Genomic DNA, 24,251 nt, shown 5'->3' on the forward strand with positions numbered 1-24,251 from the left:
AATTGAGACATAAATTCAGAAATCTATAAATAAAGTCAGAATTGCGAGAGACATAAACTCAGCATTCCGAGAATAGTCAGAATTGCTAGATGTAAACTCAGAATTCCAAGAATAAAGTGAGAATTGTGAGAGGTAAACTCAAATTCTCAGATGTAATCTCAGATTTCCAAGAAAAAGACAGGTTCTGGGGAAAAAAAAAAGGTCAGAATTAGAGAAAAATTCTAAATTGTGAGATGTAAACTCACAATGATGAGAAAAAGCTTAGATTGGTGTTCACACTGAGTCAGTGTGTTTTCGATGGGCTCAAAATGCCAGTGTCAACAGAACATCTGCACATTTTCTGCGATGATTCTTCTCATTCATCATAACATCTCTGTTTCTCAGGGAGGAGGATGAGTTTTCCGAGCTTCGCTCTGATCTCAGTCACAGCCAGCAGGAAGTTAACGAGGACGACCGGAGCATCGATCAGGACCCTGACCAGGCGTCCGTCTCACTGCCTGAAAACCAGTCCACACTGGTCACTGCAGACATGGGTGAGGAGCTGAACTGTACAAATGGGACTCAAAAAACCTGCTAGATTATTGTGTTTCCAAATCCAACCTCAGAAATGCAGACTGATAAACAGGAAGTGAAAAACATGACTTGTGAGGGACTGAATCTCACCGCAGCCTGTCAAGAACATGTCCATATTACATTCCAACATCAAAAGAATGAAATGATATTTGAGTTATTGCACCTGATGTGTATTTTTGAGACGTTAAAATTTTTTAAATTAGGATATTATTTTTATATTATTATTATATTACTGTTAAGCGCATTTGAATGCAAAATGTTATTCACTGTAATGCAAAAAAGGTGAAATATTAGATTAAAGTTCAAACTTGCTTAATTGTGATGCAAATGTAAAATTATATATATAAATGTAAAATAATAATGTCATAATGACATAATAATAAAAATGTAAAATAAATGTAAATGTAAAGTAATAAATTAAATGTAAAAATAAAATGTCATTTAAAATGACAGTGTAAAATAATAAATGCATACTAATACTGTCATGAAAATCATGTCATGATGCAAATGTAAAATAATAATGTAATGAAAATAATGACAGTAAAAATGTAAAATAACAAATGTAAATGTTAAATAATAATGTTATTAAAACAACAATGTAAATGTAAAATAATAAATGTGAATATAAAATAATACTGTCTCACAAATAATGTTATAATAATGCAACTATAAAATAATAAATATAAATGTAAAATAATAATGTCATGAAAATAATGACTTTAATAATGATTTTATTTCAATTTTTGAACATCATACCTATTTTTGTAAACATCACAATTTTTTGTGAAGAAAAAAATGACTAAGCACATTTAAAATGCAAAATGTTCGTTACTGTAATGCAAAAAATGTAAAGTACTTGCATCAGAGTAGTATTTAGAACAAACAACAACAACAACTTTTGCAAATTATTGTTGAGAGCGAACAACAACAAAAGCTCAGAAAAATTAGATTTTGTTGCATTTCTGTAATGAGAATGTGTATTTGTCAAGGAAGGAATGTCACAGTGTTCCTAAAAACAGGCTTTATTATTATTATTATGCGTTATTTTTTTATTTGGGGTGAAATGTTGAGAGGATTCACCCTCATGACACTCTTTTATCTTCACACAATGACTTTGAATGAGTTTGCATGGGTTCTGGAGGTCACGTCTCTGTGTTTATCACTGCAGACTCATGGGAAATATTGGCCTCATTTATTGCAGCAGTTGTGTGTTTTCACACAGACACCAGCGAGATCTCCAGTTTTTCTCCTACACAGCAGTGAAGTTCATTAGAGAGCAAATAATGGCTTTTGCTGAAAGAGAAAAACCTTCTTTGTGCATTTGTACAGTATGTGTTTCCCATAGTGCCTCGGTCTTGGTTTATAATGGCAGCGATGACGTTTAGTGCAGCTGAAAGACAGACAGACTCATTTTGCTGAGCGTAATCGACGTCTTCCTTCTGTTTTCTTTTGTTTTTTCACTTGATCAGGCCGATACGCTCCATACAAAAGCTTTTAAAGGCCTCAGCGGTCGGGATGCTGCCATTGTCCCTTCAGCTGCTGTGAATCACGCCGTCTAATGGCGTTTTCCATTACAAATGTATTGTAGGAACATTCCCAGCATGCGTCACTCCCATCTGTGAAAGGAAATGACAGATTCAGATTCTAGAAGCTTTATTGGCCTGATTAAAACAGCTTTGCATTACTAAAGTGCTAATAATAGAGTTGTTTTCCACTTGCTATGAGAGAAATGAACTTTTAAATTACAATTATATATTGATAAACTATTAAAATGAGTCATTTTGTTGTTTTAGTGATTTTAATTTTTTCCCCACGTTTTTTTTTTTTGTTCAGTTTTAAGTTTCAGTTTATTTAGTTTTAGTTATTTCAGTACTTAAACTAAATGAAAATGAGAATGTTTCAGCAACTAGCTGAAATATATATATTTTTTCTTTTAGTTAAGTTAATAATTATTCAGTTAATGTTTATTTTATTTCAATTAATACAAATGTTTTTTTATGGTTTTATCTTTTTTTTTTTTTTTTAAGAAAATAACCCTGTTGTCAAGCAAATAAACAAAACAGAAAGTTAATTGATGTAATATAAATGAGAAAAATAAGTTAACATGAAGATGCTGACAAATTTAAATGTCATACTTTTAGAATCTAAAAAGATGTATATACACATCTTTTAATTAATATTATTTATTTTATTTTTAACAGAGCAGTTTCCATGAGGACAAATCATGCCATTTACTTCATTAAAAGTAAACTTTAGAATCAAGTGATGAATCTCTAGCTGAAATGTCTTGAAGTATCCCGGAGGCTCAGTGTGAAGCTCATCCCATGTTTTTCCCATGAGCACTTTTGTTTCATGGTTAATGTATGACGGCATAATCCATGCAGTCGGGAATATTAATACAGCTCTGGATCAATAATCTGCTCATGTGAGCGATCGTATTGATTCATACGAGTTCTAATTAACTCCGGTTTTTCCATTTTCATTTGCCTGCTGGATGCTGGATGAACAGGTTTGGAAAATATTATTGTTGGTAATGCAAAAGACTTCATGCAGTTCCCAGGTATTGTTAATGTAAATGATTGAATTAATTTATGTAAATTAAGTTCTGAGTTCTGATGTAGGCTTTGATGTCTTGGCAGATCTGAGTGCAATTTGAGACATTTTTGAGATCTCATCTGAAAGTACAGAAGAGGCACGTGTGAGATTACTGAGTTCATTTTCACAGGAGAAACATCTGAAAATCAGGAGGTTTCAGCAAGTCTCTATTTGCTCCCCATTTTGATCTCATTACTGTGTAGTAGAAACAGCTGAGACGTTATAGCAATTGTCTGTGATCTTTCTTTACTATACTATGATTTATGAGTTTTCATATTACGTTCTGTAATTTTACTTTATTCTCTCCTATTGTTAGCATTTTTTGTGCTTTATAAATAAATGGTGCACTAAAACAGCATGCGAGTGCAGTTTCATGCTGGAGAAATTCCAAATAATGGATTGCAAGTTCACTGAGATCCGTGTGTGTTTTTCCAGATAATTGCAGTGATCTGAACTCGGAGCTGCAGCGGGTTTTGACGGGGCTGGAGAGCGTCCTCTGTGGCCGGAAGAAGAGCACGTGCAGCCTGTCCGTGGCGGAGGTGGACAGACACATCGAGCAACTGACCACCGCCAGTGAACACTGCGATCTGGCCATCAAGGTAAAACATCTTATACAGTAGATGCAGTGCAGGAACCCACAGTCCAGCTCATCCATATTGTGCACAGTAGCACAAAATGCAATCTGATTGGCTGGTTTTGTGCAACTGAAGTGTGTCATGTAGCTTAACTTGCATCTATACGCTCTGACGCTTTTGCAGCTTGATCTGGTAAAAAAAAAAAAAAAAAAAAAAAAAAAGGCAACATAGACAGGAAGAGATCTTCTGACTTGAAAAATCTGGAATACTTTGTCAAATTTAATGACTAGTTCTGTAATGAAGAATGATGCATAAAAATTACTCGTGTGAATAAACTAAATTTAGAAAGTTTTTAATTATTTTCTTTTTTTTTTTTTTTTTCTATACAAACATTTATCAAAACTATTTTTATTATTCTTAAATGAAGTCTCTTCTGCTTATTAAGGCTGCATGGCTGCATTTATTTGATCAAAAGTACTCTTAAAATGTGAAATATTATTACAATTTAAAATAGTTGTTTTCTATATGAATATTTTGTAAATTGTAATTTATTTCTGTTATCAAAGCTGAATTTTCAACATCATAACTGCAGTCTTCAGTGTCACATGATCCTTCAGAAATCATTCTAATATGCTGATTTGCTGCTCAAGAAACATTTCTGATTATTATCAATGTTGGAAACTGTTGTGCTGCCCCAATTTTTTTGGAAACCGTAGAAAGTTTAAAGAAACATAATTTAACTGAAATAGAATCTTTTGTAACACTATACATGTCTTTACTGTCACATTTGATCAGTTTAATCTGTGCTTGATGCATAAACGTATTAATTTCTTTTGAATGATAGTGAATTTTAGATTCACTCGCACCTAAATGGTGCACAAAAAAATAAAGCAAACAGTGATTGGCCTGCTTACCCGTTATTAGTCGGTCTCTTCCTAAGTGAGTGGTTCCTGATCAAAATAAGCTGCAAAGTAGACTCAACTGCACAATATTTTGTGTTGATAGTGAAAAGTCTGAGGCTGTGAAGCTGAATGACTCCACATTTCATATTTATATGCACTTCTTCCTCATGCTCATATTATCAATAATTCAGTACAGGCTGTAGAATGTGGGATGTGAGTAAAGTCTCTGCTGACTCACTAGAAGAGTGTTTTAGGCCTGTAGTTCCTGGACTGTTTTAGCACTAGAGTCATCGTCTCTGGCCTCCAGTACTCCTGATCCCGCATTAGTGTGTGGCGCTTCATCTGAGGTGCTTCATTTCACGGCTTTGCTGCGTAATCCGGTTTACGGTGCGGTCAGACCATCAGAGGCCGTGCTGCAGTTATAATACAGTCTCTCCTGCTGACTGCCGTGAAGCTGCGTCTGCTTGCAAAACTGCATTTTTTTTCTCAGGAGAAACGTCTGAGAAGCAGGAGACTTTAGCAAAAGTCTTAATTTGCTTGCATTTTGATCTCACTGCTGTCTAAAAAAAGCATTTGATATATTGTAATGAGTTTTCTGTATTTACTTTATTATACTTATATACTTTATACTTTATTATTATTTACCAAAATTGTTATTTAAGTGCTTATTTTATTACACTTTTTCTATCTGTAGATTCAATTTAAGTACATATTTTAAAGGTTTTCTTAAGGGTTGTTTTCTCAAAACAATTTGTTTCTCCATACCAGCAGCACTTACATACACAGAATTTGTGCAGTTTTCTTCTTATGTATATTCTGAAGGTTTTTATAGAGGGGTTTGTTCATATATAATTTGCATGGTTTTATTCTTGCATTTTGTCTGTTTGCGTCTGTAGACTCTAATTACAATACATATATTGAAACGCTGTGAGTTTTTTTTCTATACTTTAGCTGCATTTACATACACAAAATTTACAGTTTTATTCTTATGTATATTCTGAAGGTTTTTGTAGAAGGCTTTGTTCATATATGATTGCCATGGTTTTGTTCTTGCATTTTGTCTGTTTGCATCTGTAGATTTCAATTACAATGCATATCTTAATTCTGTGAGTATTTTCTCCACTTCAGGAGCATTTACATGCACCAAAATTTACAGTTTTATTCTTATGTATATTCTGAAGGTTTTTGTAGAAGGGTTTGTTTATATATGATTGCCATCTTTTTTTTTTCTTGCATTTTGTCTGTTTGCGTCTGTAGATTCCAATTACAATACATATATTGAAACGCTGGGAGTTTTTTCTCCACTTCAGCAGCATTTACATACACCAAAATTTACAGATTTATTCTCATGTATATTCTGAAGGTTTTTAAAGAAGGGTTTGTTCATATATGATTGGCATGGTTTTATTCTTGCATTTTATCTGTTTGCATGTGTAGATTTCAATTACAATACATATCTTCAAACGCTGTGAGTTTTTTTTTTTTTTTTTTTTTTTTTGTCCACTTCAGCAGTGTTTACATACCCCAAAATGTACAGTTTTATTTTTATGTATATTCTGAAGGTTATTACTGAGGGGTTTGTTCAGACAGCATTCGCCTGGTTTTATTATTGCACTTTATCTATTTGCATCTGTAGATGTCAGTTACAATCCATATCTTTAAAGGCTGTTTTCTCAAAATGAGTTTCTTTCTCTACTTCAGCAGCACTTATGTACACCAAAACTTGGTTTTATTCTTACATATATTCCAAAAGTTTTTAATAGAGGAGTTTGTTTATATATAGTTTGCTCGGTTTTATTCTTGCAGTTGATCAGTTTGCATCCGTAGATTTTAATTACAGTTTTTTAATTACAGCACATATCTATAAACGAGTATTTTCTTCACTTCAACAGCACTTACCTACACCAAACTTAGCAGTTTTATTCCTATCTATATATTTAAGGATTTTACTGAGGGTTTTTTTTCACCTGTTACATATTGAACATTTTATTCCTAAAACATTGTTTGTTTTTGTTTGTTTTTTTTTAAAAAACCTAATTATTAAAAATCCCCTCTATAAATACTTAAATGTCTGCCTTAAACTCTGTTTATGTTCTAAGTTTTTGTGCAGAAAATGTATGTAAGCATGTATGTATGTTTAATTTTGTTTCTGTCATGTTTGTGTGTTTGCAGACAGTGGAGGAGATCGAGGGTGCTCTGGGCCGTGATTTTTACCCCAGTCTGTGTGAGGAGCGCGTGCGCTGGGAAAAGGAGCTAGCTGGACTCCGGGAGGAGAACGAGAGCCTAACAGCGATGCTGTGCAGTAAAGAGGAGGATCTGAACCGCACCAAAGCCACCATGAACGGCATCCGAGAGGAGCGAGACCGTCTGCGTAGACGCGTGAGTGACCACTACTGTCAAACCACACGAAAACTTACATTAAACATGCGACAGGCAGTTGAATTATGACTAATAAATGACTACTGATTCATCATTTAGATTTAGGGATTCAAACCAGCAGCCTTTCTCAACTCATTGGTTATTTTGTTCATATTCCAGGTAATCTGGGATTCAGTATATAAGTACAATTATTTCATTTGTGTCATTTCATAGTTTTGATGACTTTATAATCTTACAATGTTATTTTTATGTGTGTTATCTGTGACGACTGGAAAACAGTCAGTGGCAAAAATAGGTTGTGGAAGTATTTTATTTTCATTATATTATTAATTAACTGTGGTAGTGTTTTTGCTGTTTTTTATGCAATTTTTTTATTATAACTATAAAACATTTTAGTATAACATTATCCTAAACTTTTACAATAATAATCCTAAAAACTATTTAAAAATATTAAATTTATTTAAAAAATATTTATTTATTTATTTATTTATTTATTTATTATACATCAGTGTACAAACATGAACATAAAATAGCATTTGTTTATTTATTTGTTTGGTAACATTGTACAAACTTGAACATAACAATAGCATTTATTTACCTATTTATTTATTTTACACAACTAAACAAATTAACATAAAATATTTATTTATTTATTTATTATATAACATTGTACAAACTTCAACATAACATTATTATTTATTTACCTTTTATTTATTTATTTTACACAATTGAACAAATTAAACAAAATATTTATTGTACACCACTGTACAAACTTGAACATAAAATAGCATTTGTTTATTTATCTATCTATTTATCTATCCATCTTTTTATATATTTATTTTATGCAGTTAAACTTAAACGTAACTTATTTATTTTCCTGCATATATTTAAATATATTAAAAAGTCATATATATATATATATATATAAAAATAAGTTACGTTTAAGTAACTTATGTATTTTATATATACATATATACACACACACAAATGTTTGTTGAAGTATCTTGTATTTCATTATATTGTTTTCATGCTATTTTTAACAACTTTTTATTATAAACTTTTTTTAAAACTACAATTTACAATAACTTACATTAAATTATGCTATATTTTACTATAAATTACTGTATCACAGTAATGACAATCTAATCATTTACAAACAATCTCACCGGTAAAACATCTGTACATGTACAGTGATGAGACTTCAGGAGTTAAATGAGTTTAGTAGTCATGAAAATAATGCCAAAAATGTAATGATCCTAAAAAAGTCTGTGAGTATCTTGTATCTTGAGTGTTCAGTTGCAGGTCTTTCTGATCACAGGAAGTCGGACGGTCTAATTCAGTCTCGTCCTGTGAGAAGAGAAAGTCATTAAAGTCTTGTGGGAAACGCTGCAGGTCTTTCTGGGCCGCAGATGCTCCTGTTTTTATTCTCAACTGATGTTAATGACATTCAGGTGTTCACAGTCAGAGCAGTCTCACACCTCAAAATGACACATTTGTTTGTCAAATGCATTTCTGGCAGACATTTATTCAGAACCACTTGCATTTTTTTTTTTTTAAAGTAAAAATTTTTAATAATAAAATAAAATCTACTATCAGCATTATGCTCTTGTTCAAGACTTGTATCCTAAGTAAAATAAAATACAGAAATAAAACATAATAAAATGAAATCGACTATCACTATCGACTAACAGAGACACATGGAGATGCAGTAACATGGTCCACAGTCTTGATGCTCTCAGCATCTCTACAATAAACCCAATCCCATCAGAAACAGCAAACGATGCATCTGACCAATCACGTGAGCACGGACAGATTTCATTAGAGATAAATCGCAGGCCGTTTGTATGTCGTAGGTCTGACACGGCTGTTTCTATAAAAGCCTTTGGCCTTTTTTCACTCAATGCATTTCTGGGCTAATCATGTTAGTGTGCTAACCGGCTTCAGACGGCCAGATTCGATTACAGGCCGCATCTAAAAGCAGCAGACTAATCGATCCAAACAGGTTTGTGCTGTGCGTTTTTCCGAGAGCGATTCGAGGACAGCGGCATTCCTTATTTAAGATCAGTAAAAAGATCCATCACCATTAGTGTGGCCGTTTCTATAACACCAAAAACACTTTGCAGGATTCAGTGAAGCCGGGATAAAATCGCATCCAGTTTCACCAGGAAGAAATACATAATTTTTTTTAACTGCGTAGTTTTTTAATAAGAGAATGAAATTTTGCAAGTGTTTTAAGGCCCTCAAAATACGTATCATTTATTTTTTTCAGATTATTTATAATTATTTTTTAGGAGATACAACCATGTTTTGTGTTCGGGTCATTTGTGACCTGAGTATGTGTGGAGCACCATTATGTGTCAAAAATACTTTTTGTTAAATTATCTATGAAGTTATTTTAGTCTAAACACTGTGAAATACATTTAGCCTTTTCCCAATTTCTCACACACTTTAGGGACTGAATTTTGTTGATGAACATGTATATGTATGCCTATTGCCGAACCATTAATGCATAAAAAGATTTCTAGTTTTCATCTGAAAGTTTATGCAAGTTAAATTTATTTTGTTTTAAAACTTTTTAGAGTAATATTTATTTTATTATGCATCATTGTACAAACTTAAACTTAACATAGCATATATTTATTTATTTATCTATTTCTTTATTTATTGTACACAATTAAACAAAATTGACCATAAAATATTTATTTATTTATTTATTTATTTATTATACAACATTGTACAAACTTGAACATAACATTAGCATTAACTATTTATTTATTTATCTATTTGACACAACTGAACAAACTTAAAAATAAAATATCTTTTTATTTATTTATGAATTTATTATTTATTTATCCATCTTTTATATATATTTATTTATTTTATGCAGTTAAACAAAGCTAAACATATAATATTTATTTATTTATTTATTATACACCAGTGTACAAACTTGAACATAAAGCATTTATTTATTTGTTTGGTAACATTGTACAAACTTGAACATAACATTAGGATTTATTTATTTATTTATTTATTATATAACATTGTACAAACTTGAACATAACATTAGCATTTATTTACCTTTTATTTATTTTTTTACACAATTGAACAAACTTAAACATAAAATATTTATTGTACACCATTGTACAAACTTGAACATAAAATAGCATTTATTTATTTATTTATTTATTTATTTATTTATTTATTTATCTATTATTCATTTATCCATCTTTTCATTTATTTATTTTATGCAATTAAACAAACTTAAACATAAATTATTTATTTATTTATTATACACTTTGTACAACTGTACAAACTTAAACATAAAAGAGCATTTGTTTATTTATTTATCTATCTGTTATGTATCTATCCATCTTTTTATATATTTATTTTATGCAATTAAACTTAAACATAACTTTATTTATTTATTTATTATACAGCATTATACAGACTTGAACATAACATTAGCATCTGTTTATTAATTTATTTATGTATCTATTTTACACAGTTGAACAAACATAAATATTTATTTATTTATTTAATATGCACCATTGTATGAAGTATGACATAGCAATTTTAAAAGGAGGACAGATGAGTGCCTGCACAGGGAGACGAACGCGGTATTTCAAAACCGGACTGTCCCGCCTAAAACCGGACTTATGGTCACTCTAATCATGATCCGGATCTGAAGCAGGGCTAATTTTAAACTCACACGCCGCAGTGGCTCGAGTCGAGACATGCCGACCAGACCATAATTACTAGCTTGGCTTTGTGGCGGTGGTTTGTTTGATTGGACTCGACTACCGCAGGTCAGCTGTGTGTGTGTGTGTGTGTGTGTGTGTCTGTGTGTGTGTGTGTGTGTGTGTGTGTGTGTGTGTGTGTGTGTGTGTGTGTGTGTGTGTGTGTGTGTGTGTGTGTGTGTGTGTCTGTGTGTGTGTGTGTGTGTGTGTGTGTGTGTGTGTGTGTGTGTGTGTGTGTGTGTGTGTGTGTGTGTGTGTGTGTGTGTGTGTGTGTGTGTGTGTCTGTGTGTGTGTGTGTGTGTGTGTGTGTCTGTGTGTGTGTGTCTGTGTGTGTGTGTGTGTGTGTGTGTGTGTGTGTGTGTGTGTGTGTGTGTGTGTGTGTGTGTGTGTGTGTGTGTGTGTGTGTGTGTGTGTGTGTGTGTGTGTGTCTGTGTGCGCGTGTGCGTGTGTGCGCACCGTTTTAATGCCGGCATCATCCATCTAAGTCACAGACAAACACTTACACACACTGCCGTCCATTACAGACCGCGAGGACGGACAGCATTGAACCGCTAAGTTAAATATTGATATTTTCTCTCTTTGTTAAGAGCTGCCGGCCTCGAGCGGCTGATGGAGGGATGTTTCAGTGCAAACACATCAGCTCTTCTCAAACACTTTTGCTTCAAGAATCCTACAGATTAAAAGCATTGTTTATCACGCAAAAGCAAATAAAATGTCCTTAAAATCAAACAAAGAAAACTATAATAGTGTTAGTATGAACTGAACAGATCCAACAACACACCTGACACTGAACAAACAATATGAGCAGCGTTTTCTTTGTCAACTCTACACATAACTCAATTATACATTCTACTATTGAGCCTAATATTGAGTCTTATTATTCTCATTGATGATTATGATTAGATTCTCATTATTGCAATATAGTATTATATTAAATATTATAATATATGTGCATTTCACTTTAGATTATAAATATTTTTATTTTATTTTATTTTATAAATGTGACCTATAGATATATTTATTTATAGTTTTTTTGTAATTTGACCTTTAGATGTTTTTATGAGATTTTGTTTTTATTTTTGATATTTTATTTTATTTTTTAAATATGACCTGTATATGTTTTTGAGATTTTATGTTTTTTATTTATTGTTTATTTTATTTTATTTTACTTTATTTTATTTTGAACTGTAGATATTTTATGAGGTTTTATGTTTTTGTATGATATTTTATTTTATTTATTTATTTTATTTTTTTATTTTTATTTTATTTTTTATTTTTTTTATTTGACCTGTAGATGTTTTAATGAGATTTTATGTTTTTGATATTTTTTTTTTTTAAATGTGACCTAAAGATGTTTTTTTTATTTTATTTTATTAGTATTTTTTTTTTTTTTATTGCGATCTAAAGATGTTTTATGAGATTTTTTTTTTATGGTTTATTTCATTTTCTTTATTTTTTAAATGTGACCTGTAGATGTTATGAGATTTTTTTATTTTAGTTTTTGATTATTTATTTTATTTTATTATTTTATTTTATTCAGTTTTATTTATTTTATTTTATTCTATTTTATTTATTTTATTTTATTTTATTTCATTTTATTTTGACCTGTAGATATGTTTATGAGATTTTATTTTATTTTATTTTATTTATTTTAATTTATTGTATTTTATGTTATTATTCCATTTTATGTTTTTATTTTATTTTATTTTGACCTGTAGATATGTTTATGAGATTTTATGTTTTTATATTATTTTATTTTTTTATTCAGTTTTATTTATTTTATTTTATTCTATGTTATTTTATTTTATTTAATTTTTTTATTTTATTTTATTTTATTTTATTTTATTTTATTTTATTCTATTTTATTCTATTTTATTTATTTTATTTTATTTTATTTTATTTCATTTTATTTCATTTTATTTTGACCTGTAGATATGTTTATGAGATTTTATGTTTTTATTTTATTTTAATTTGTTTTGTTTTGTTTTGTAAACATGACCTGTAGATTTTTGGTAAGATTTTTTTTATGTTAAAATGAGCTTACACTGCTATTGACTGACAGATTAGCTGAAATATTGAACAGGGATGAGTGATGTTTGGTAAGTTTGTGAATGATCTGTAAACTCAGATTCCATGTGGTCTGCATCAGTTGTATGTCTGTCTCATGTAATAATAATAACACTAAGAGCTAAAGCTCAGTCTGATGTTGTTGTCAGTGTGTGTGAGGTGCATTGGTTCAAGATTCAGTCCTTTATTTGTCCTTTGGCAGCTTTTCCACTGGCAGGAGAAGCTTTATTTGCCTTGAAATATTCACAGTCGCTGCCAACATCACACAGATGCCGCTCTGGGACGGCTGACCTGAGCGCTGCCCGCTACAAACATGAGTGTGTACACAACAAAAATGCCCTTGAAAATCGATTCTGGGCACAAGAATTTCACTTCAGTCCAGAAACGGTTGATTTCTTATTCTCAGTGCACTCATGGACCCGTGTGTGTGTGTCTGTGGTGTTGCTTCTTGTATTGGATGAGAGGTCAGTGATCATCGTGGCTTCTGCTGCCTCTAATATAGCCTGAACTGAAGCCACATGAATACAGATGCTGAACAAACCTCAGCGTCTAGATTTAGCTCTAGAGCTGCTCTCTGAACTCTGAAGATGGAAAAACTGACTTCTGCTCTTCTGAAAAGAGTTGTTCTGTGACTTTAAGAAGAGGTTTGACAGGTGTCTTTCTGTCCCTGCAGGTGCGAGAGCTGCAGACGCGTCTCCAGAGCATTCAGCCCGGCGGCCCGTCCAGTCCTGGGCGTCTGACGCCGGCGGGACGTCCCATCAACCCCAGCACCGGAGAACTCAGCACCAGCAGCAGCAGCAACGACATCCCCGTCGCCAAAGTACTTCATAACATTTTGTTAAAGCCAAGTTTAATTTAATTTTATTTTATTTATACTTTTAAAAATTGTTATTCTTTATTTATTTTATTTTTCCACTTTATTTATTTTAAGTGTCTTTGTCAAGAGCATAATAGTAATAGTAGATTTTATTTTAGATTTAACTTTTTTTCTTTTTTTTTTTCATTTTTATTCTTTTATTAATTTTATTTTTCAATTTTATTTTATTTATTTTATGTGTATTTATCAAGAGCATAATAGTAACATTAGATTTTATTTAAGATTTTACTGTGTTTATTTATTTGTTCATTTCGTTTTTATTTTATTTGTCTTTATCAAGAGCATAATACTAAAAGTAGATTTTATTATATATTTTACTATATTTATTTTATTGGTAATTTTTTCATTTTCATTTTATTTTATTTAGGTTAAGCGCATTGATAATATACATAATAGTAATAGTATATTTGATTTTATATTTTACTGTATATTTTTTTATTTAATTTTATTTTTATACTTTTTTGTCATTTGTGTTCTTTATTTATTAATTTTATTTTTCCATTTTATTTTATTTATTTTAAGTGTCTTTATCAAGAGCATAATAGTAATAGTAGATTTTATTTTAGATTTTATTTATTTATTTTATTTTATTTTTTTAAATTTTTCTTTAATTTAATTTAGGTTGAGAGCATAATAGTAATAGTAGATTTTATTTTGTATGTAACTAGATTTATTTTTTTGTTTTTTTTGTTTGTTTTTTTTTCATTTTATATTTATTTTATTTTATTTAGGTTAAGTGCCTTGATCACAAGCATAATAGTATATTTGATTTTATATTTTACTATATATATATATATATATATATATATATATATATATATATATTTATTTTTTTTTTTTTTTTTTTTTTTTTAGTTTTATTTTTATATATTTTTTTCATTTTATTTTTATACTTTTTTGTCATTTGTGTTCTTTAATTTTATTTTTCAGTTTTATGTTATTTATTTTATGTGTATTTATCAAGAGCATAAAAGTAACATTAGATTTTATTTAAGATTTTACTATATTTATTTTATTGTTAATTTTTTCATTTTCATTTTATTTTATTTAGGTGAAGCGCATTGATAATATGCATAATAGTAATAGCAGATTTGATTTTATATTTTACTGCATATTTTTTTATTAAATTTTATTTTTATACTTTTTTGTCATTTGTGTTCTTTATTTATTAATTTTATTTTTCAATTTTATTTTATTTATTTTAAGTGTCTTTATCAAGAGCATAATAGTAATAGTAGATTTTATTTTAGATTTTACTAGATTTATTTTGTTTTTTTTTTTTTTTTTTTTTTTTTTTTTTTATTTTTTTAATTTTAATGTTATTTTATTTAGGTTAAGTGCCTTGATCACGAGCATAATAGTAATAGTATATTTGATTTTATATTTTACTCATTTTTTTTTTAATTTAATTTTATTTTTATACTTTTTTTTTCATTTGTATTCTTTATTAATTAATTTTATTTTTCCATTTTATTTTATTTATTTTAAGTGTCTTTATCAAGAGCATAATCGTAATAGTAGATTTTATTTTATATTTTACTGTATTTATTTTATTTTATTTATTTGTATTTTTGTTTTATTTTATTTTATTTAGGCTAAGCACCTTGATCAAGAGCATAATAGTGATATTTATTTTATTTTTTATTTTGTTTTTATTTAGGTTAAGAGCATAACAGTGATTTTAGATTTTATTTTATTTTTCTATTTTATTTGATGTAGATTTAAGAGTCTTGATTAAACAGTAATAACAGTGATAGTAGATTTTATTTTATTTTATTTAGTTTGTATCCTGATCAAGAGCATAATAGTGACAGTAGATTTTTTTTTTTTTTTTTTCCAGCAGTCCGGTTTTCCGCTTATTAAAAAAATGTGTTTCACAAAAGAAAAACTATAGTGCTCATCCAGTATGTTTGGTTTTGTGTTTGTTTGTGGCAGGTGGCGGAGCGAGTGAAGCTGTCGAAAACACGATCAGAATCGCTACCAACGGAGAGATCCGTCCTCGGCTCTGAAATCAGCAGCATCGGGGTGAGAGCATTAGTAGTATGAGTAGTATTCTAGTGTGCTGTTCAACACAGCCTGAATGACAGATCCAGCTCTCTCTCTCTCTCTCTTTCTCTCTTTCTCTCCTTCTCTCCCTTTGTCCTGCCTGCACTGATCCAGTGTCAGAATGTGATCCATGAGAGAGAGAGAGAGAGAGAGACAGGTCACCTTCTCCTCCACTGTCTCTCTCTGTCTCTCCGTCTGTCTGTAGTGTTAATAATCAGAGCCAAAGCGTTTAATATTCCATTATCCTGTTCCTGCATGAGAGCCAGCAGCAGCAGAACATGTGAATGACTTTATTCAGCTGATGTTATGATCATGTTTAGATATTATGATATCAGTGCTGCATTAGAGAGACAACGCATGATGCGACATCATCTGCACAGTGTAAACTAAATAATTAAGGGTTATGAAAGAAAAGACCAATCATAGTTTAGCATGCAAATAATCCGATGATGCATTATTTTGTATGCAAATGTTGTGGTGATGTCATCATCATTGGTTTATTCTAGTTTTTTATTTTATTTTATTGTTTATTGTTCCTCTTTTACATTTCATTTAGGTTAAATGTCTTGATCGAGATCATAATAGTGATAGAAGAGTTGTTTTCATTTTTTATTTCATTTTATGAAATCTAAAAGGTGAAATGTGTGACTTTTTTATAATTTTATTTTTATTTATTATTTATTTTTTTCATTTTATTTTATTTCAATTAAGTGTCTTGATCAAGAGCATCAGAATGATAGTAGATTTTATTCTGTTGTACTTCATTTTACTTATTGCAGCAAGTGCTATAGTTATAGTTAATTTCATTTTTATTTTATTTTGTTTAAAAAATGAAGTGTCTGACTGTTTAGATATTTTATAATTTTATTTATTTTATTTAATTATTTTATTTTTTTTATTATTTGTTTAATAGTTCTTTCATTTTATTTCAGTGAAGTGTCTTGATCAAGAGCATGAGAATTATAGTAGATTTTATTCTGTTGTATTTTATATTTTATTTTACTTATTGCAGCAAGTGTTATAGTTGAATTTATTTATTTACTAATCTAAAAAAAAAGAAGAGTGTGACTGTTTAGATATTTTATAGTTTTATTTATTTTATTTTATTTGGTTTAAGTGTCGTGATCAAAAGCATATGAGTAATGGTAGATTTTTTATTTATTATTTATTTATTATTTATTTTATAGTTGTTTTTGTTTTTTGTTTTTTCATTTTATTTTCAGTTAAGTGTTGTGATCAAGAGCATGAGAATAATAGTAGGTTTTATTCTGCATTTATTTCATTTTTTATTTTATTTAATCTAAAAAAAAGAAGGGTGTGACTTTTGATATTTTATAATTTTTTTTTTTTTTTTTTCCATTTTTTTTTTTTTTTTTTTTTTGGGTTAAGTATCGTGATCAAGAGCATGTGAGTAATGGTAGATTTGGTTTTATTTTTTATTTAGTTATTTTATTTATTATTTATTTCATAGTTTATTTTAATTTATTTCAGTTAAGTGTCTTGATCAAGAGAATGAGAATGATAGTAGTTTTTTTTTTTTTTTCTTATTTTATTTATTATTGCAGCAAGTGTAATAGTTGAATTGATTTAATTTTTTATTTTATTTAATTTGAAAAGTGAAGTGTGTGCCTGTTTAGATAGATATTTTATAATTTTATTTATTTTATTTAATTATTTTATTTTTTTTATTATTTGTTTAATAGTTCTTTCGTTTTATTTCAGTGAAGTGTCTTGATCAAGAGCATGAGAATTATAGTAGATTTTATTCTGTTGTATTTTATATTTTATTTTACTTATTGCAGCAAGTGTTATAGTTGAATTTATTTATTTACTAATCTAAAAAAAAAGAAGAGTGTGACTGTTTAGATGTTTTATAGTTTTATTTATTTTATTTTATTTGGTTTAAGTGTCGTGATCAAAAGCATATGAGTAATGGTAGATTTTTTATTTATTATTTATTTATTATTTATTTTATAGTTGTTTTTGTTTTTTCATTTTATTTTCAGTTAAGTGTTGTGATCAAGAGCATGAGAATAATAGTAGGTTTTATTCTGCATTTATTTCATTTTTTATTTTATTTAATCTAAAAAAAAGAAGGGTGTGACTTTTGATATTTTATAATTTTTTTTTTTTTTTTTTTTTCCATTTTATTTTTTTTGGGTTAAGTATCGTGATCAAGAGCATGTGAGTAATGGTAGATTTGGTTTTATTTTTTATTTAGTTATTTTATTTATTATTTATTTCATAGTTTATTTTAATTTATTTCAGTTAAGTGTCTTGATCAAGAGAATGAGAATGATAGTAGTTTTTTTTTTTTTTTTTCTTATTTTATTTATTATTGCAGCAAGTGTAATAGTTGAATTGATTTAATTTTTTCATTTTATTTAATTTGAAAAGTGAAGTGTGTGCCTAGATAGTTTATAATTTTATTTATTTTATTTTTTCATTTTTTATATTATATTTGGGTTAAGTGTCATGATCAAAAGCATATGAGTAATTGTAGATTTTATTTTTATATTTTGTTATTTCATTCTATTTATTTAGAGAATCACCACATAATGTGACACCATATTTACAGTGTACATGCAGAAATTGATTGATAGAAAGAAACGACCAATCACAATTCAGCATGCACATATGATTGGATGTGTGTTGTGATGATGTCATCATCGCTGGTTACATTTTGAATGTTACAATGTTACAATCAGCGGGAGAGTTTCAGACTTTAATCTTGTGTTTAGTTAAAGTTCATAACAAACAGAAATGAGTTTGAATTGAATCTATATGCAACAAGGTTTGGGCTGAATGAGTTGCAGGACATTTTGAGAAGACAAATAAAATGCAGTTGTCAGTTTTGCCGAAAGGTTTATTGGACAGTAAGAGCGTTAATGAAGTGTGTCGATGTGGTGGTTTAGTGTTAACATCTCTGCACGTCTCCACAGGTATCCAGTAATGTGGCTGAACATCTGGCTCATTCCCTTCAGGACTGCTCCAACATCCAGGAGATCTTCCAGACGCTCTACTCGCACGGATCCGCCATCTCCGAGAGCAAGATCCGCGAGTTTGAGGTGGAGACGGAGAGACTCAACAGGTCAGAGACCACAGACATAAAGATCTGCTATTAAACTATAGGATTCACTCAGATCACTTGAAGAGAACTTCACAGGCCATGATGCGAGTACAATGGCATAGGGAACAACTGAACAGGGAAATTTACCCATCAGTCATTGACTTGACTTTTTTAAAATATTATACATTTGCTATATATATATATATAAATGTACTTTTTAAAATATTTATATATTAATTTATATATAAATATTTATATAATAATTTTATGTATTTCGGCAAGTGTTGTATGTCTAGCATACAAAATGTTTTCGTTACCTAAAATAAAATATTAGATAAAAAACTTAAACTTAAAAAACTTTTTATTTATATTTATTTAATTTCTAATTTTCGTTTAAGTAATAAAATTACTAAAACTCAAAATGAAACTCAAAAAGTTAAATAAATCAAGTTTAAATTTTAGTTTCAGTACTAAAATGGCTAAAATGTTAAAGTACAAAACTAAACTAAATAGAAATATTAAAATACAAAAGGCAATAAAAATGATAAAAAAATATATATTTTTAAAATGTAAAATACATAAAAAAGCAAAAAGAAATAATAAAAAATACTAAAAATATTTTTAAATTTAAATTAAATTAAATTAAATATAAGTTACATATAAATATAAAAATATAAATAAATATAAATATACTAAAATGACTAAAACAAACTGAAATAAAAATGAACTAAAGAGAAATATTAAAAAGCAGTGACAAAAATGACAAAACAACAGAAACACTAAAAAAAAGTTAAAATAAAAAGATTTTTTAAGTTGAAAATGTTGAAATACTAAAATGACAGTCTCAAACTGAAATAAAAATAAGCTAAATAGAAATATTTAAAAACAAAAAATTAAATGACGAAACGACAAAAATTCTAAAATACAAACAAAATAATAAAAATAAATGACAAGTTTTAAGTTGAAGTACTAAAATCGCAAACTCAATAAAAATAAAACTAATAAAAATGACAAAAGCATATAAAATTAATGAAAATATAAAAGCAAACTCAAAATATTAATAAATACTATAATAACAAATACCTAATAGTGCGTTATACAGGAAATACCACATTTGTTTAACTCAAGTGTTGTCTGTGTTTAATGGCATTGCGGAGCGTCATCAGATCCCCTATACTAAGTAGTGAACACTATGTAGGGACCCTGTGAACATATTTTATCATGTTTGACATTGTTCGTTCATGTCATGTTTTACTGTGTGTGTTTCAGTCGTATCGAGCACCTGAAGTCTCAGAACGATCTGCTGACCATCACGCTGGAGGAGTGTAAGACTAACGCGGAGCGGATGAGTATGCTGGTGGGGAAATACGAGTCCAACGCCACCGCGCTCAGACTGGCCCTGCAGTACAGGTACAGACATGCAAACGTCACCCGAATCACCGCAGATGGAGAAGCCGCAACCTTGCAAACGCTGTGTAATTTTAATTACAGTCAGATCCTAAACACCACTGCATTTACATCTGGCTCTCGCCGCTGAAGATGCTGGTCAAAACGCCAGGAAGGAGCGTTTCCGCTTCCATTCAGACATTTAATCGCTTTCAACGCCATTATTTGATAAAAGCGTCAGAGGTGCTGTGACCTGCGGATGAGAGTAATGAAAAGCCGCCGTATCGCTGTGGAAATCTCTGTCTGTCACGCACACGTTCGCTCAGGGCTCATTTGTATTCCTGCTGAAGAGATTCAATCCCTAAAATGAACTCCGTTCTGCTTTTTAAAACACACTTTTCAGCATCCAATCAATTCCTAATGAATTAGGTTGAAAAATGTTGATATTTTTTCCTTTGAATATTCAGTTCCAATCTGAGATATCTACCATTATCAGTATGTTCATAAGGCTGCATTTATCTGATCACAACTACAGTAAAAATAGTAAAATATTTTAACAATTTAAAAAAGCTGTTTTTATGTGAATATCTGTTAAAATGTAATTTATTTCTGTGATGCGCAGCTGAATTTTCAGCATCATTACTCCAGTCCTCAGTGTCACATGATCCTTCAGAAATCATTCTAATATACTGATTTGCTGCTCAACAAACATTCATGATTATTATCAATATTATCACTACCAAAAAGTTTGGTGAAATTTTAAAAATAATAATATTAATACTTTTATTCATTACATTTTAACACACTACCACTCAAAAGTGTTATAATGTTTAAAGAAATCTCTTCTGCTCATCAAGGCTGCATTTATTTGATCAAAAATACAGAAAAAAACAATAAAACTGCAAAACGTTATTACAATATAAAAAGGTGATTTTTATTTTAATATACTTTAAAATATAATTTATTTCTGTGATGCAAAATTGAATTTTCATCAGCTGTTACTCCAGTCTTAAGTGTCACATGATCCTTCAGAAATCTTTTTTTTTTTTTATTATTATTAGAATGATCAAAGTTTTTAATATTTTTTTTGGAACCTGTGATTCTTTTTTTTTTAGGATTCTTTGATGAATAACAAGTTAAAAAGAACAGCATTTATTCAAAATATAAATCTTTTCTGACAATGTAAATCTATGCTAGCACTTTTATTATTTTAACACATACTTGGTGAATAAACGTATTAATTTTTTTCAAAAAAAGAAAGAATAAAATATACTGACCTCAAACTTTTGAACAGTATTGTATATTGTTAGAAAATATTTCTATTTTAAATAAATGCTGTTCTTTTTAACTTTTTTATGATCAAAGAATCTTGAAAAAAAGAATCACAGGTTAAAAAAAAATATTTGTCAACACAACTGGAGTAACAGCTGATGAAAATTCAGCTTTGCATCACAGGAATAAATTATATTTTAAAGTATATTAAAATAAAAAACATTATTTTATATTGTAATAACATTTTGCAGTATTATTGTTTTTTTCTTCTGTATTTTTGATAAAAATAAATTCACCCTTAATAAGCATAAGACTTTTCAGCAGTAGTGTATACTTTACATAGATAACAGCTATTTTATATTGTAATAATATTTCACAATATTACTGTTTTTACTGTATGTACGTCATGAGCGGAAGAGGCGTTTTTCAGAAACCTGTACTGGATGGGTGAGTGTGCTGGTGTGTTGGATCAGGTCGTTGGGTTTTTCCGCAGGAGGTGGAGGGTTTGATTGAATTCGGTCCCCAGTGATCATGATGTCATCTGACTGTCATTACATGAGGCCGGTCAAACGCTCATAAAGACGGCGCCGAGAGCATGAAACACCTCAATTAATCACACTGACGGCTCACACACACACACACACACACACACACACACACACACACACACGAGCAGATCAACAGCATAAACACACTCATGTGATCATGGATGCGTTTCACCGCTTCTCTTACCACAGTATTTACAGTACAAGACAAATAATGAAAACAGTGAAAGAAAATCTCTATATGACAGCCGATTCGAAAAAAAAAAATTCTGAAATGAGGTGGGTCAAGTTTTAATGGAAAATTATGAAAATAAACATTTGTTTCTTTGTAATAACATGTACTGATAGGTCACAATAAGATTAGGATAATGAATGAATTAAAAGTAAATATATTTTGTACTTTAAAGCACTGTTATCTTACTATAATTTCTTTACTATTGTAGTTTTTATGAATATTTTGAATTCGATTTTATTATTTGTATATTACGTTTTCTCCTTAATTTTTTTTAGTATTTTTGTTCATTAGTTTTAGTTTATGACAGCATTTTAGTGCCATGTTTAAAAAAAATCTATGATTACGAGAATATTTTGAGACTGAAAGTACAGGAATAAAGTCGAAATATTTTGAGAATAAAGTCGAAATATTACGAGAATAAAGTTGAATTTTTTCGAGAATAAAGTCGAAATATTACGAGAATAAAATCGAAATACTACGAGAATAAAGTCGAAATATTACAAGAGTAAAGTCGAAATACTACGAGAATGAAGACGAAATATTACGAGAATAAAGTTGAATTTTTTCGAGAATAAAGACGAAATATTACAAGAATAAAAATCAAAATACTACGAGAATAAAGTCGAAATATTACGAGAATAAAGTCGAAATTTTTTGAGAATAAAGTCGAAATATTACGAGAATAAAATAAAAATACTACGAGAATAAAGTCGAAATACTACGAGAATAAAGTCGAAATATTACGAGAATAAAGTCGAAATATTACGAGAATAAAGTCGAAATATTACGAGAATAAAGTTGAATTTTTTCGAGAATAAAGTCGAAATATTACGAGAATAAAGTCGAAATATTACGAGAATAAAGTCGAAATATTACGAGAATAAAGTTGAATTTTTTCGAGAATAAAGTCGAAATATTACGAGAATAAAATCGAAATAAAAAGTCTACGAGAATAAAGTCGAAATATTACAAGAATAAAGTCGAAATACTACGAGAATGAAGACGAAATATTACGAGAATAAAGTTGAATTTTTTCGAGAATAAAGACGAAATATTACGAGAATAAAGTTGAATTTTTTCGAGAATAAAGACGAAATATTACGAGAATAAAAATCAAAACACTACGAGAATAAAGTCGAAATATTACGAGAATAAAGTCGAAATTTTTTGAGAATAAAGTCGAAATATTACGAGAATAAAATAAAAATACTACGAGAATAAAGTCGAAATACTACGAGAATAAAGTCGAAATATTACGAGAATAAAGTCGAAATATTACGAGAATAAAGTTGAATTTTTTCGAGAATAAAGTCGAAATATTACGAGAATAAAATCGAAATACTACGAGAATAAAGTCGAAATATTACAAGAATAAAGTCGAAATACTACGAGAATGAAGACGAAATATTACGAGAATAAAGTTGAATTTTTTCGAGAATAAAGACGAAATATTACGAGAATAAAAATCAAAATACTACGAGAATAAAGTCGAAATATTACGAATAATAAATTTTTTGAAATTTTTTGAGAATAAAGTAAAAATATTACGAGAATAAAATAAAAATACTACGAGAATAAAGTCGAAATACTACGAGAATAAAGTCGAAATACTACGAGAATAAAGTCGAAATACTACGAGAATAAAGTCGAAATACTACGAGAATGAAGACGAAATATTACGAGAATAAAGTTGAATTTTTTCGAGAATAAAGACGAAATATTACGAGAATAAAAATCAAAACACTACGAGAATAAAGTCGAAATATTACGAGAATAAAGTCGAAATTTTTTGAGAATAAAGTCGAAATATTACGAGAATAAAATAAAAATACTACGAGAATAAAGTCGAAATACTACGAGAATAAAGTCGAAATATTACGAGAATAAAGTCGAAATATTACGAGAATAAAGTCGAAATATTACAAGAATAAAGTCGAAATATTACGAGAATAAAGTCGAAATACTACGAGAATAAAGTCGAAATATTACGAG

General features: G+C 29.1%; 1 protein-coding gene across 3 annotated transcripts in view; it reads left to right on the forward strand.

Annotated features, from left to right (window-relative positions):
- The window catches only part of mcc (MCC regulator of WNT signaling pathway), a 112,328-nt gene that overhangs the window by 65,421 nt on the left and 22,656 nt on the right, over positions 1-24,251 (forward strand). For all 3 annotated transcript variants that reach the window (XM_051110220.1, XM_051110221.1, XM_051110222.1), the window contains 7 exons: positions 385-533; positions 3,604-3,767; positions 6,818-7,024; positions 13,502-13,648; positions 15,641-15,730; positions 18,694-18,842; positions 20,091-20,231. In XM_051110220.1, the coding sequence (XP_050966177.1) occupies positions 385-533; positions 3,604-3,767; positions 6,818-7,024; positions 13,502-13,648; positions 15,641-15,730; positions 18,694-18,842; positions 20,091-20,231 (1,047 nt within the window). The remainder of the gene's footprint in view (positions 1-384; positions 534-3,603; positions 3,768-6,817; positions 7,025-13,501; positions 13,649-15,640; positions 15,731-18,693; positions 18,843-20,090; positions 20,232-24,251) is intronic.

This window comes from Labeo rohita, chromosome 5 (assembly GCF_022985175.1).
Source record: "Labeo rohita strain BAU-BD-2019 chromosome 5, IGBB_LRoh.1.0, whole genome shotgun sequence".
Taxonomy (NCBI): domain Eukaryota; kingdom Metazoa; phylum Chordata; class Actinopteri; order Cypriniformes; family Cyprinidae; genus Labeo; species Labeo rohita.